Source organism: Rhinolophus ferrumequinum, chromosome 3 (assembly GCF_004115265.2).
Source record: "Rhinolophus ferrumequinum isolate MPI-CBG mRhiFer1 chromosome 3, mRhiFer1_v1.p, whole genome shotgun sequence".
In the NCBI taxonomy this organism is placed as follows: Eukaryota; Metazoa; Chordata; class Mammalia; order Chiroptera; family Rhinolophidae; genus Rhinolophus; species Rhinolophus ferrumequinum.
Window position 1 is genome coordinate 62,209,096 of NC_046286.1, and position 13,064 is coordinate 62,222,159.

The following is a 13,064-nucleotide window of genomic DNA, read 5'->3' on the forward strand; positions in this document are numbered from 1 at the left end:
ACCTGCCTATGATTTATCTTTTGACTTTGTTTATGGTAGCTTCTGCAATGTAAAACATTTTTATAATGAAATATATGTTTTCATTGTTTCTGGATTTCCTTTCTTGCTTAGATTTTCTCTATCTCAAGATTATACTTCTATTCATCTAAATTTTCTTAGGCTATTTTTTTGTTTCTAAGATTAAAATCTAAAATCCACTGGATTTTATTTTTGTACATTGGCAATGCTGAACTCTATCTGAGCTCTGTGTTCCCAAAAAGTAGGAATGGTGAGAGCTAAGACCCATCTCCACTGTTCTTCAAGGACTCAGATAAGATTCATCTCCAACCTTCCTCATGATTCCCATAAAATTCGAGAATGGCTCTCTTGTTTACCTGCCTCCATAAAACCCCAGGTCCCCTTCCTTTTCTTTGAGAAGTTCCTCATTAATGAAGGTTCTCCCTATTACAATAGTCTGAACAAACATATGCCAGTATTATTTATTTAACCATAAATAACCGTGTTCTGAACAAGGAAGCACTCTTTCCTCAAGCCAGATTCTGAAGAGTGGACTTACTAAGTCGAAGGGTATGAACACTCCAGAGGCTAAAGATACACACACCAGGTGAAACCAGGAGTCAAGTTGGGATTTAAAGACAGGTAAGAATGAGGACTTGGTTTTGGATTACTCCTGAAGCAGGATATAAACCAGAAAATTATGCAGGTTAGTTTGCTCCCACTAGTTTTCCTCACGTCTCTTGGAGGCATACTGAATTTTGCTGGTGTTGGTCTCTCAAGTGAATTGATATCTCAGCCAGGTCAGAGGAGACTAGAACTGCTGGCTCCTACCTTTTCTGGCTCTCCCCCACCTCCTTCTAAACATACCAGGACCCTGGAATTACTGTATAAGGCAAGTGTTTTACTGTTAAGCAAGTTACCTAGGCCTAAAGTTTAGGTTCATGGCTTTGAAATTTTTGCTTTGTTGGCACCAGGATAATCAATTCTTATCTATGTTTTGCAGCAGGGCCTAGAAGTTTTCCACTCCTGGACTTCTTATGGACAAGCTATTAAAAAATGACCACACTGATTTCTGTTCCTTTCAACAGGGTATGCATGAGTGTTTGCTTTACCTTATTCTTGCTAGCATTAGAAATTCTTATTCTTTGTTCATCTTTTAAAATTTGATCATGGAAGTGATTCTTCATTACTTGGATGAGTATTTCTTTATAATCCGTGAAGCTGAACATTTTTCTAGAGACCTTTTACTCTTTTGTCTTTCACTGCTGCGAACTCTGTTCATATTTATGGCCTATTTATCTTGGAGGGTGAGAACATACAGGTTTAAAAAAATCAATTCTATGACTTTTTCGTAACTGATGTGGATATATTTCCAGTTTGTTGTCTTTTGAGCGAGGTTTTTTTAAAACAATTTATTTCCAAGTCTTATATGTAATGAAGTTGAAGCTATCATTTTTCGTTTTCCTTTGTGATCTCATCACTTGCTCATCTGAACATCTGTCAAGCATGTACCACTTGCCAGACTTTGGGCACTGCACTGGGTATCGGCGATGCTAGGATGAAAGAGCTGGTCCCTATCCTGGAAGAGACTGTCTCTGTTTATATTCCCCCTATGAACATAGTTTTCTAATTTTCTGAATCTTATTTTGATTATGTTTTATTTCTTATGCTATGCCAGCCACTTAAGGATGATGCAGGATATTTTAGTTGAATGAAAAAAGAACATTATACAGCATGGTATTGGCAGAAAAACAGACACTCAGACCAGTGGAATAGAATTGAGAACCCAGAAATAAACTCACAAAAATATGGATAGATAATTTTTGACAAAGAAGCAAAAAACATAGAATGGAGAAAAGACAGCCTCTTCAATAAATGGTGCTGGCAGAATTGGATAGCCACGTGCAAAAGAATGAAACTGGATTGCTATCTGTCGCCATGTACCAAAATTAATTCAAAATGGATCAAAGACTTAAGCATAAAACCTGAAACAATAAACTGCATAGAAGAAAACATAAGTACTAAACTTAGGGACGTAGGGTTCAAATAGCATTTTATGAATTTGACTCCAAAGGCAAGGGAACTAAAAGCTAAAATAAATGAATGGGACTATATCAAACTTAAAAGCTTCTGCACAGCAAAAGAAACCATCCACAAAACAAAGAGGCAACCAACTGAATGGGAGAAGATTTTTGCAAACAGTGCCTCTGATAAGTGGCTAATATCCAAAATATACAAGGAACTCATACAATTCAACAAAAAGCAAATAACCCAATTGAAAAATGGGCAGACGACCTGAAGAGACATTTCTCCAAAGAGGACATACAAATGGCAAACAGACATATGGAAAAATTCTCAACATCACTAATCATCAGAGAAATGCAAATAAAAACCACAATGAGATATCACCTCACCCCAGTCAGAATGGCTATCATCAATAAGACAAATAGTAATAAGTGCTGGAGAGGCTGTGGAGAAAAAGGAACCCTCATACACTGTTGGTGGGAATGCAGATTGGTGCAGCTGCTATGGAAGGCAGTGTGGAGATTCCTCAAAAAATTATCACATGACCCAGCATTCCCTCTCCTGGATATCTACTCCCAAAATCTGAAAACATTTATCCATAAAGTCATGTGTGCTCCAATGTTCATTTCAACTTTATTTACGGTGGACAAGACATGGAAACAACCAAAATGTCCTTCGATAGACGAATGGATAAAGAAGTTGTGGTATATATACACAAAGGAATACTATTCGGCAGTAAGAAAAGATGAAATAGCACCATTTGTGACAACATGGATGGATCTTAAGATTATAATGCTAAGCAAAATAAGTCAGACAGAAAAAGTAGAGAGTCATATTATTTCACTGATAATGTAGTATATAAAACTGAAAACAACAAAAGAACAAGACAAACAAATGAAGGAACAAAAACTCAAAGACTTAGACAATAGTTTAGGGGTTACCAAAGGCTAAGGGGGGGCTCTAGAAGAGGATAAATGGGGTCTAATATATGGTGATGGAAAGAGAACTGACTCTAGGTGCTAAACACACAATGTGAGATATAGATAATATATTACGAAATTGTACATCTGAAATCTATTTAACTTTCCTAACAATTGTCACCCCAATAAACTTTAATTTAAAAAAAAAAAGAATGCTATAGATAGACATGTAAATTACTCTTAAGAAGCTATGTTTAAAGGCCCGGGATAGAAGAGGAGGAAGTGAGGAATAAAGGTCATACATAAGAAAACAATTAAATTTGGTTCTCATTTTAGGGAGTAGATGATGAGAATGAAAATGATCCACTTACTTGTCTTTAAAATATATAACATTAAAAATCAGCATAAATCAAATTATTTTAATTTCTCTATCAGAAGGGAAGAGGCAATGTGACAACTGTTTTTCATTTGTCTTTGTAGTTCTACAGCTTAGCCTGGTGTCTGCCCAAATACCCAAGTTTAATAAATGTTTGTTGAACAAATTTCCAACACAAATTGGACAGTCTTCCCTGGATTTTTGGCTGTATAAAATATGTTTTTCATATATTGACTTTTAGTAATCATATTTTAAAACTTTCTTATTGCTACATATAATGGCCTTATCATGTTTACATATAATCAACTTTGAATGGGATAATGATAGAAACCAATCTGGGGATAATTCTTCTTTAGACTGCAATTTAAATAAGTTAACAATTCCTTTTAGAATAAAACATGCACCCTAAGTGTACATTTCTTTTGATAAACCCATAAATTACAGATTGAAAATGTTTTTACAAAATAGTCTCTTAACATGGGTTTTCCAACCTGCAACCATAAGTGAATTCCTGTAGTGGCTTTTGAAAAAATGCAGCACATTTATCACTTTTCAGCAACTCTGCTGCTTTGTAAAATAATACTGTTCTGTGAAACAGCTTTTGGGATGGAAGCCTTTTTTAATAGCATTTTACCAAGCTCAAGAGGAGCAGAATCAGGCAGATGAATAAATGTGAAAGCTACTTAAACAATGACAGAACACAAATGCGTATCAATATTCCCATTTTCAGCAATATATCTTGTTCTTACTTCTAAAGTAGGAAGAACTGTGTCCTTATAAAGTTTAACCATGTTCTCAACATTTTCCAAATAATCCTCAGGCCTCTGAATTAGATGTTGAAGAATTTCAGCCACCATCTGCATTTCAGCAATAAATGCCTATATGGAAAAGAAGAGATTTTATATATTTTTATCTTAATGACTACTTAATTTACAAGCCACATGCCATTTTGGGTTGAGAAGCAGGCAGAAGGGAAAAATCAGAGACTGAAGATTTTTATTTGAGACACTGAACACCCTGAGGGGCCCTTTATCAGATGGAATAAAACTTTAAATTGACTTTGAGACTTATTCATTTCTTTTTGTTCCTCAGTAAGTAGGGAAGAGCGGGGGGAAAGTATCAGATTTTTAGAGACAAAGAAATTAGATTTTTTCTGAATATCTGAGCTTCTAGTTCATTTGTTTGTTCATTCAGTAAAGATTGACTGGGTGCCTACTATGTGTCAGGTACTTCTAGGAGCTTGAGATACTACAGTGAATAAAACTAAGTAAGATGCCGGGGATGTAGAGCACACATTCCAGTTGGGGAAGACAAAACATAAACAGTAGACAAATAAATACAGAGGGTTTCAGAAACAATGCATACACATTTTAAGAAAGGAACAAACTGTGTTAAAATTGTAATATTCAATATATACCGATAACAAATGATGAATACAAGTCATGTGTATACATTTTTTTGGCACCCCTGGTATATAACAGGTAGGCGGTGGTAAGCAGGAAGAAGAAAGGTAATGCAGGATAGAGGGAATGGAGAGTAATGGGAGAAGTGTTATTTTAATCAGGTAGTCATGAAAGAAGTAACATTTGAAGAGAGCCCAGAAGGAAATGAGGGAGAGAGCCACACAGATTTCTGGAGAACGAACATTTCAAAGCAGAGGGAATAGTACATGTAAAAGTTCTCAGCCCAAGGCCTGGAAAATGTTCACTATCATATTTATTATCCTATTATTATATTTATTATCTAATTATTAATTCTAGTTTTTAATCAATGCATACATATCCATGTCTTATACCATTTGAACCACATTATCTATTATATAAGCCATTTACTAACTTATTTGAAATGCTTTAAATACTATTTTAATGGTCAAATAATATATTAATATCCTTAAATATGTGATTATTTAATCATTATTCTAGAGTTGGACAACAACTTAGAATGCTTCACATTTTTCACGATTATAAATAACGTTTCACTGAATACCTTTGTACATAAATCTTTATATTGCTAGCATTTTCCCTTAGAGTAGTTCCTAAAAGTAAAATTACCAGACCAAAGATTAAACATTTCAAAGTGGCTTAATACACACTGTCTTTTCCGAAAGATGCTATCGTTCTTCTCTCTCTAGCAGAGGGCTTTGCTAGGATTCTCGTGAATTCAATCAGTACACAACTTCTTATTAAGCACCTACCGTACGTCAGGACTGCTACAGGCTCGGGGGATATAGTCCCTGTTGCATAGAGCTTATCTTCATTGGGGCAGACAGATAATAAGCAACTAAACAAATACAATTTCAGAAAGGGATAAACGCTACGAGAAAAAGGCAGGAGGGTAAGGGGTGACCTGTGCTGTTCAGCTTGGTAGCTACCAGCCACTCGCACCGACTGAGAACGGAAATGTGACAGGTGCACACTGGAACGTGCTCCAAGTGTAAAGTGCACACCAGATTTCAAAAAGCTCACAGGAAAGAAGTGCATCATTCTCAGAATTTTTAAGTTGATTACATGTTGAAATAAAAGTTTGGATATATTGGTTTAAATAAATTACTAAAATTACTTTTGCCTGTTTTTTACTTTTTTAAAAAAAGTGGCTACGAGCACATTTAAAATCATATATGGCGGGGTATATTTCTGGGTTAGAGTCGCTTGCTGGACGGTCTCTGGAGATGTCATCCCTGGGGTGAGATGTGGCTGATGGGAATGAGTGAGCACATGAAGAGGGGCTGGAGGAGGGTGCGGTCAGCAGAGGCAGAGGAAACAGTAAGCACAAAGACGAGCTGAGACTGAGGTCAGCACAGGTAAACACTAGCTGGAAGGCCAAGGTGGCTGGAATGTGGGGAGCAAGTGGGGAGAAAAGGTGGGGCTGAGATCTGAGAGGCTGGGGCCACGGCCTTTTAACCATGTGAGGGTATTTGGATTTTCATCTACAGGTAACAGAAAGTCATCGAGGGTCATATTTAAAAAAAAAAAAAATGGCTCTGGCTTCTGTAAAGAAAGGAATGGGATGGGGTGGGTCGAGGAAAGTGGAAGCTAAGAGAACATTAACAAAGCTATTATAGCAGTTCAGGGAGATTGTAACGAGCTGTGGGAATACAAGGGTGAACACTTCCCCATCATCCACCCAGGTGGGAGGCAGGTTTGCTTCTGAACATGGCTGTGCCACCAGGCAGGGATCACAGCAAACTCGGGCCTGGGGGCTAATCCAGCCTGAAGGCATAATTTAATTATCTCCCACAGCATTGGCCTACATGATATTTTAAAATTTTCATATTAATTGCCAACTACTCGTATTTTAAAACACTGATTTCAGCTTCTCTGGAAAAACCAGACTACTGGTAAAAGCAGGCCAGCTTTCCCTCGTGGCAATAGTTAGTTGTCTGGGCTGGAGGTGAGAGGCAGCTGTTCTCTGAAGAAGGGCATACACCCTATAGCTGTCCAGAGGAACTTTCTGCAATAATGGAAACGTTCTGTATCTATGCTGTCCAATTTGGAAGACATAGCCACATCTGGACACTGAGCACTGGAAATGTGGCTAGTGCTACTGAGGAACTCAATTTTTAATTTTGTATAATTTTAATTAAACAGCCACATGGGGCCAGAGGCTACCATACTGGACAGCGCAATCCTAGCCTGCCTCGTCCTCCCTCTTCCCTGGCCAACATCACACACTGACATAACCGTGGCCCCTGCAACTATGAGAGTGAAACCATGAGAGTCTCTCACTGTCTTTGATTTAAGATGGTGTGCTGCATTCATGCTAAAATGATGCATGTTTATTCCTATTAGCTATGAGGTTTTCTTTTTTAAAAAACCAGATCTGGAATAGATACTGACAATTATTTAATGCCATAGTTGCACAGGGAAGATTATTTTATGTTTTTAAATGGGCTTTCTTATATTAGCAGGCTTTTTAAATTGAGATACAATTGATATAACATTATATTAGTTTTAGGTGTACAACATAATGATTCGTTATTTGTATACATTGCAAAATGATCACCATAGTAAGCCTAGTTACTATTCATTATCCCATATAAACAATTTGTTTCTTGTGATGAGAAATTTTAAGATCTGCTCTCAAATGAGAGAACAAATGTCAAAAACACATGGAACCTATTAGTGGTGGAGCCAGCAGGATAACAAAGCTGAAGTACACAGAGTCACGGAAATAAGACTGTGATATGAGTGAGAAGGCCGCTCAGTACCCTACAGGGCAATCAAACTGTAGCCTGCGGGATGATCTGGTCTCCCTGGGAAATGATTTGCAATGTGTCCATCTATAAATTAATAGAGTATAGGCCGTAATAGAAATGGCATTTACTTATAATAAATTTATACTACATTATAATGATATAAAATTATAAATTAATTAATTTATAATAGAAATCACAGGTATATTTCAGTAGAGTCGGGACTGGCAAACTATGGCCCATCCCACCTCTGTGGGCCAAATCCAGTCCACCACGTGTTAATAGATTTCTTAATCTCCAATTGTCCTCATTCCATCATGGTAGAAGCTTCCTTGGGTGCCTTGCTGCATTATGCCGACTACTATTGACTTGAGGACTGCTATAATGTGTGAAATTGTGTGAAATTGGGTTATAGAGGTCTTTTTATGTGCTCTCTTTGTCAGTTTGGAATCGGGGTTATATTAACTTCACAAATCGCATTATGCTTGGGCTACCTGCTCCCCACAATACACTCTGTCTTTTATGACTCTAACTCCTCACTCTAACTTGCACTGTGCTTGACACAAAGTGGGTGACCAATAACTGTGTTGCTATGAAATGAAGCCGATCAGCTGTCAGGATGTGGAGGGACTTCCATTCTGAGAAGGAGGCTAAATTTGATGACCTCCAGAGTATGATCTACTAGTTCTCGAAAACATGAAATATGTTTGCTATTTCCTCCAGACTGAATAATAACACAAAGAAAATGTAATTTCCTCTCGTATCTGCTATTTTCCTATTATCCATGCTATCATTTACTTTAACTGTTGTGAATTTTAAAGTGTAGTATATGGTACTGGGATATTACCTCTTCTTCTTCTTGCTCTTCTTCCTCTTCCCCTTCCTCTTCTCCTTTTCCTTCTTTCTGGGCTTCTCTCTTCCTTTTCCTACGATTCCCAATGGCTTCAGGATCCCACTGATCTCTTGTGTATATGTGCCCTGTAGCATTGTGCTGCCTTTGCCCAGAAACTCTTTGGCATAAATCAAAATCACGACACTAAGGAACAACGTTAGTAATCATTTAGAACATGTTAAATATGCCTTTATTTCCTTCATATACTATGCAATACACAAACCCCAAAATTCCTTAAAACCCTAAGCGAGTGCAATATTTATTGTCAGTGTCATTTTGTATCAGGTTTCATCACAAGGCAAGAGAGGCACAAGACACGACTTTTATGCTATGCCAACACTTATCTCTATCCAAAATTAATACATGTGAGAAAATATCAGAAGTTTTAAGATGAAAAAAGAGGGTTATAAGAATAGCAGAAAGAGGTAGAGAAATAGAAAAGAGAATCAGGTTAGTCTGCAAGAGGATTCTGTCAGATTAGTTTGAAAAGGCTGAGAAGGGAGGGAAATGGGGAACATCCATATATTTAGAACAAAAAATATAGTGCATTTACAATATTTACGATCACTTAGAGCATCACGAGTGTAGTATTTCATAAAATGGCAGTCATGAATGGGACCTACAAAGTCATCTCTTCTAGTCTAACCTTTTCATTTTGTAAATGAGAAAACTGAGCCTGGATGATAAAAAAAAAGCCCAAACCAAAGTCTAATAGTAATTTTCTTCCTTCAATGTGCTTTCCCATGTATAATATTTGATTCTATTCTTACACTAATCTTGTAAGAGAAATGACCCCCTATGCCGATTAATGCCATTCTGCCAATCAGAGGACTGCTCTGGTAGGTGAAGACACAGAATAGAGAATCAGGCTCGTCTGCATGCGGATTCACATCACACCGTCCTGAGTAGGGACATGACGTGGGACCAGGCCTTCTGATTCAGAGCCCAGCTCTGTGGCACATTATTAATGATAACTTCCGTTATTCTGCTCTGAATAATTTTCGGGATAAAAGACTCTGGTTGACATTCTATGGTGGTTCTCAAACATTAGGGTGTAACCGTGTATGGAGACTCATAAATAGAAATTTCTGCTGTCGTGATTTATGAAGTCTGGAGTGAGGTTTAGACATTTTAACAAGCATCCTCAATGATTCTGATGCCGACAGTTTATGTACCACATAAAGAAGCAAGAACCTTCCTCGCTCATTTTATGATTTCTTCCGGCCACCTCTATGTGGCGATGTGATGGGAATTTATTGAGGTAAGACTTTTATGTCGGTGTCCAAATTTTCACAAAAAAGATCTCAACCCATTTAGGTAATTTTTAATATGTGTATGTATTTCCCTTCTCCAGCAAGCCAGAACACTCACTTGTGGGTCCTTGACAAAGACGATTGCCTTCAGTTGTCTCCTGTTTCCACTTACAGGAAGTAATTAACAAGAGGGTGAACCTGAAGGACATGTTTCAGAGCCGTGGTCCTCAAGCTTCAGCAGGTGTCAGAGTCACCCGGAGAGCTTTTCAACAGATAGCTGGACGCCACCCCTCGAGTTTCTGACTCATAGTTCTGGGGTGGGGCCTGAGCATTTGCATTTCTAACAAGGTTCTGAGTGCTACCAATGTAGTTGGCTCTGGGACTGTACTCTGAGAATTACTGCTGTAGTAGATCACTGGTTCTTAACTTTTTTTTTTTAGTACAGACTCTTTTAGAATATGATGAAAGCCATAGGCTTTTGCTTCAGAAAAAATGCACGTATACATAAAATTTTGCATGTAATTTCAGGAGGTTTATGGATACTTAAAGATTCATGGATCCCAGGCTAAGAACTTCTGCTCTAGAAATTCCAAGCTTTATCCCTAAATAAGGCCAAACCATCAGAGAAGTGTGTTATACTGAGTTCTGTCTCATGGTAGGCCCTGGGATTACACTCTGGCTACCCTGTAGAAACTGCTGTGGATACCCACTCTTACACTTATAATATAAATGATACCCACTACCTCACTTATAACATAAATGGGGTTCAAGACTTCACTCTCTACATTAACAATCTCTTACATTAAGACCCATGTAAAAGACATTTCTCTCATTTTTAGTGGGAGTTTTGTTTTTCCTGAGGAATGGCTTGTCTTCATGGACAATGTGAATTTTATATAACTGCTCACGTTTCCCCTTCCATTTTGGCTGATCCAACTTACAACCAAATTGATACCTCAAATTTAGTAAGCACTTGGGGCCGTATAGCCTGTGGGCCCAGGTCTTAATTTCTTATATAGTCTATATTTTCCATAGCTTAGACTTTCTATTTGGCTTCAGTTAATTGCTCTTTCCTTCTCTCCATTATACACATGCTCACACGTGACATTCCCAGGATTACACAGGGGTTTTGATTGGCCTCTGACCATGACCTGTGGCTGGGGCTGCAAGTCCAGCACGGTAATGCGCCCCTCCCTCACAGCTGACCCTAACACACCACTGGGTCTCAACACCTCAGCTGAGAACCATCTAATTTATTCTGAGCTGTCAAGCCTGTTGGAGAATCGGGCAGTGTATGCATATAGAAGCTTGTCATTCAATTTTACATAAACAAGTAGTCCTCACCTCTCTGAATTCTTATCAACCCCATGGGGCAGCTATTATCATCTTTGTAAAGAGGAACTTGAGACTCCTAAATGTGACTTACCAAATTCTCACAGCTGAAAAAGGAGAGAATTGGGAACAGCACTCAGCCTTGATTCTTAATCAATTCAGTAACGTTCTTTAACACTCATACATCCAAATTATTTGTTTGTTCTTTCATTTTATTTAACTGGCAAACTATTGTGTCATCTATTGTACTAGTTGCTGTTTATATGAGTAAGACATGGTTCCTGCTTCAAGTAAGGCAGAGTCCAGAAGGAAAATGGGCAATGACAAGATAGTGAGGTAATATGATAGAAAGAAGAGAGTAACACGAATGGTCATCAGAGAAGTATTTAACTTTCCTGTGGTAAGTACTAATGTGTGTGGGGAAAGGAGAGAGGGAGGTGGAGAGGAAGGGAGGGAAGGAAGGAAGGGGAGAGGGAAAGAGAAGGAAACAGAGGGTAAGAGAGGGAGAGAGAGAGAATATTAGTTAATGTGTGCTGGTATGTAGGGGGTGGTCATCAGGGCAAGTTCTGAGGCAATGACGCCTGAACTGATTTTCAGAGGATGACTATGGTCAAGTCTGGTGAAGAGGCAAACAGATGTGTCCTGTAGATAGAGCTGCAGGTGCAAAAGCACAGAAGGATAAGAAAGTATAACTCAGTCCCTATAATTGATGCATAAGTTATTATTTCCCTAATAGCTTAACATTTTTGAAAGCATTCCTTTAATTTCACTATCATCAAAAAGACTGGTTAACTATACAAAGAAAAACAACTAATATTCTTACCTTAATATTGATTATAATATCAGGTTTCAAAGCTAAATTTTTAATTAATTCCATTTGCTGCAAAATAGTCACGGCATCTTCTGAAAGTGATGGTATTTCAGTGATAATATAACCTGTAGAGTAAAATAGAATTTTAAAGTTTTATAATAATATCCACATATGAGAGCTTGGATTTATTATTACTTTATAAAAAAATCATCTAGTTATTGATGAACACTAGCACAGGTCTTAAAATCATCTGCCAAAAATCTTTAAATTTTAAATCTTTAAATAACTATGAATAGTATTTTTCTGATAAATAAAATCATTGGGCTAGAAGGACATATCTTGAAAAACTCCAAATTAATTTATTTTCGGCACAGGAGGTGCCTAGGGAAGGAAATTCTATGCTAACAATTGTTTTAACTCATATTAGGAAAGCTCATATAATGAATGGTAAAGGTATATCATAGGGATTGTGTGGTATTTTTCTTTCTTAATGTTTTATAACATAACAGGGTATATGTGTTTATCACGTATATGTAAGTTATAGAGCATGACAAAACACCTCGCACACAGTGTAAGAAATTATCAATATGATTTGGGCACAGCACATCCATTGGGTTGCATTCCTACCTAGACACCCAAATCTCCTCATTGAAATTCACGCTGCTAACCAACATCACATTAATCTTAATATATTTCTCTAAGTATGTCACTGTCTTGCTTGATAAACTTTTTTCTTATTAATAGAATAAAGTCTCAACTTCTTCAGTGGGAATTCATAGGCCTTCAACCAATTTTCCCGCTATTTTAGTAGAACATTTTTTTTTCTTGGAATAATAACTGACAGATAAATTATGGTTATTCAGCTTTGAATATTTGACAGACATTTTGTAAAAAGTGAATGGAGTGAGACTGTTATGTCAAGGACAACAACTGACAGTATTTGTTGCTAATTATAAAATTCAAGTGAAAATTCGAAGTTTGGAAAACTTGTATCCACTGCCATAAGCGTAATAGCTTCCCAATTCTTCAAACTTGTCCTGATGAGATTGGTGGTGGTGTTAACAAATGGGATTTTTTTGATATTGTATAATGAAACGGGCCAACTTTTGGAAAGTGTGCATAACTCAGTGAACAAATATTTTGCAAACGACCAATGCATAATGCCACACAATCATGCATGGGTAAAAGACCCATTCCAAGTGCAAGACAGATCAATAGATTTTAATGGAACAGAGTTTGAAAAGTTCATTAATATGGTTTCAGATT

The 13,064-nt window shown here is 37.3% G+C and overlaps 1 protein-coding gene across 1 annotated transcript in view; it reads right to left on the reverse strand.

Moving 5' to 3' along the window:
• AK9 (adenylate kinase 9) overlaps window positions 1-13,064 on the reverse strand; it is a 121,734-nt gene that overhangs the window by 92,276 nt on the left and 16,394 nt on the right. The window contains exons 6-8 of the mRNA XM_033093976.1: window positions 11,811-11,923; window positions 8,358-8,546; window positions 4,068-4,196 (exon numbers count right to left, since the gene is read on the reverse strand). Of these exons, the coding sequence (XP_032949867.1) occupies window positions 4,068-4,196; window positions 8,358-8,546; window positions 11,811-11,923 (431 nt within the window). The remainder of the gene's footprint in view (window positions 1-4,067; window positions 4,197-8,357; window positions 8,547-11,810; window positions 11,924-13,064) is intronic.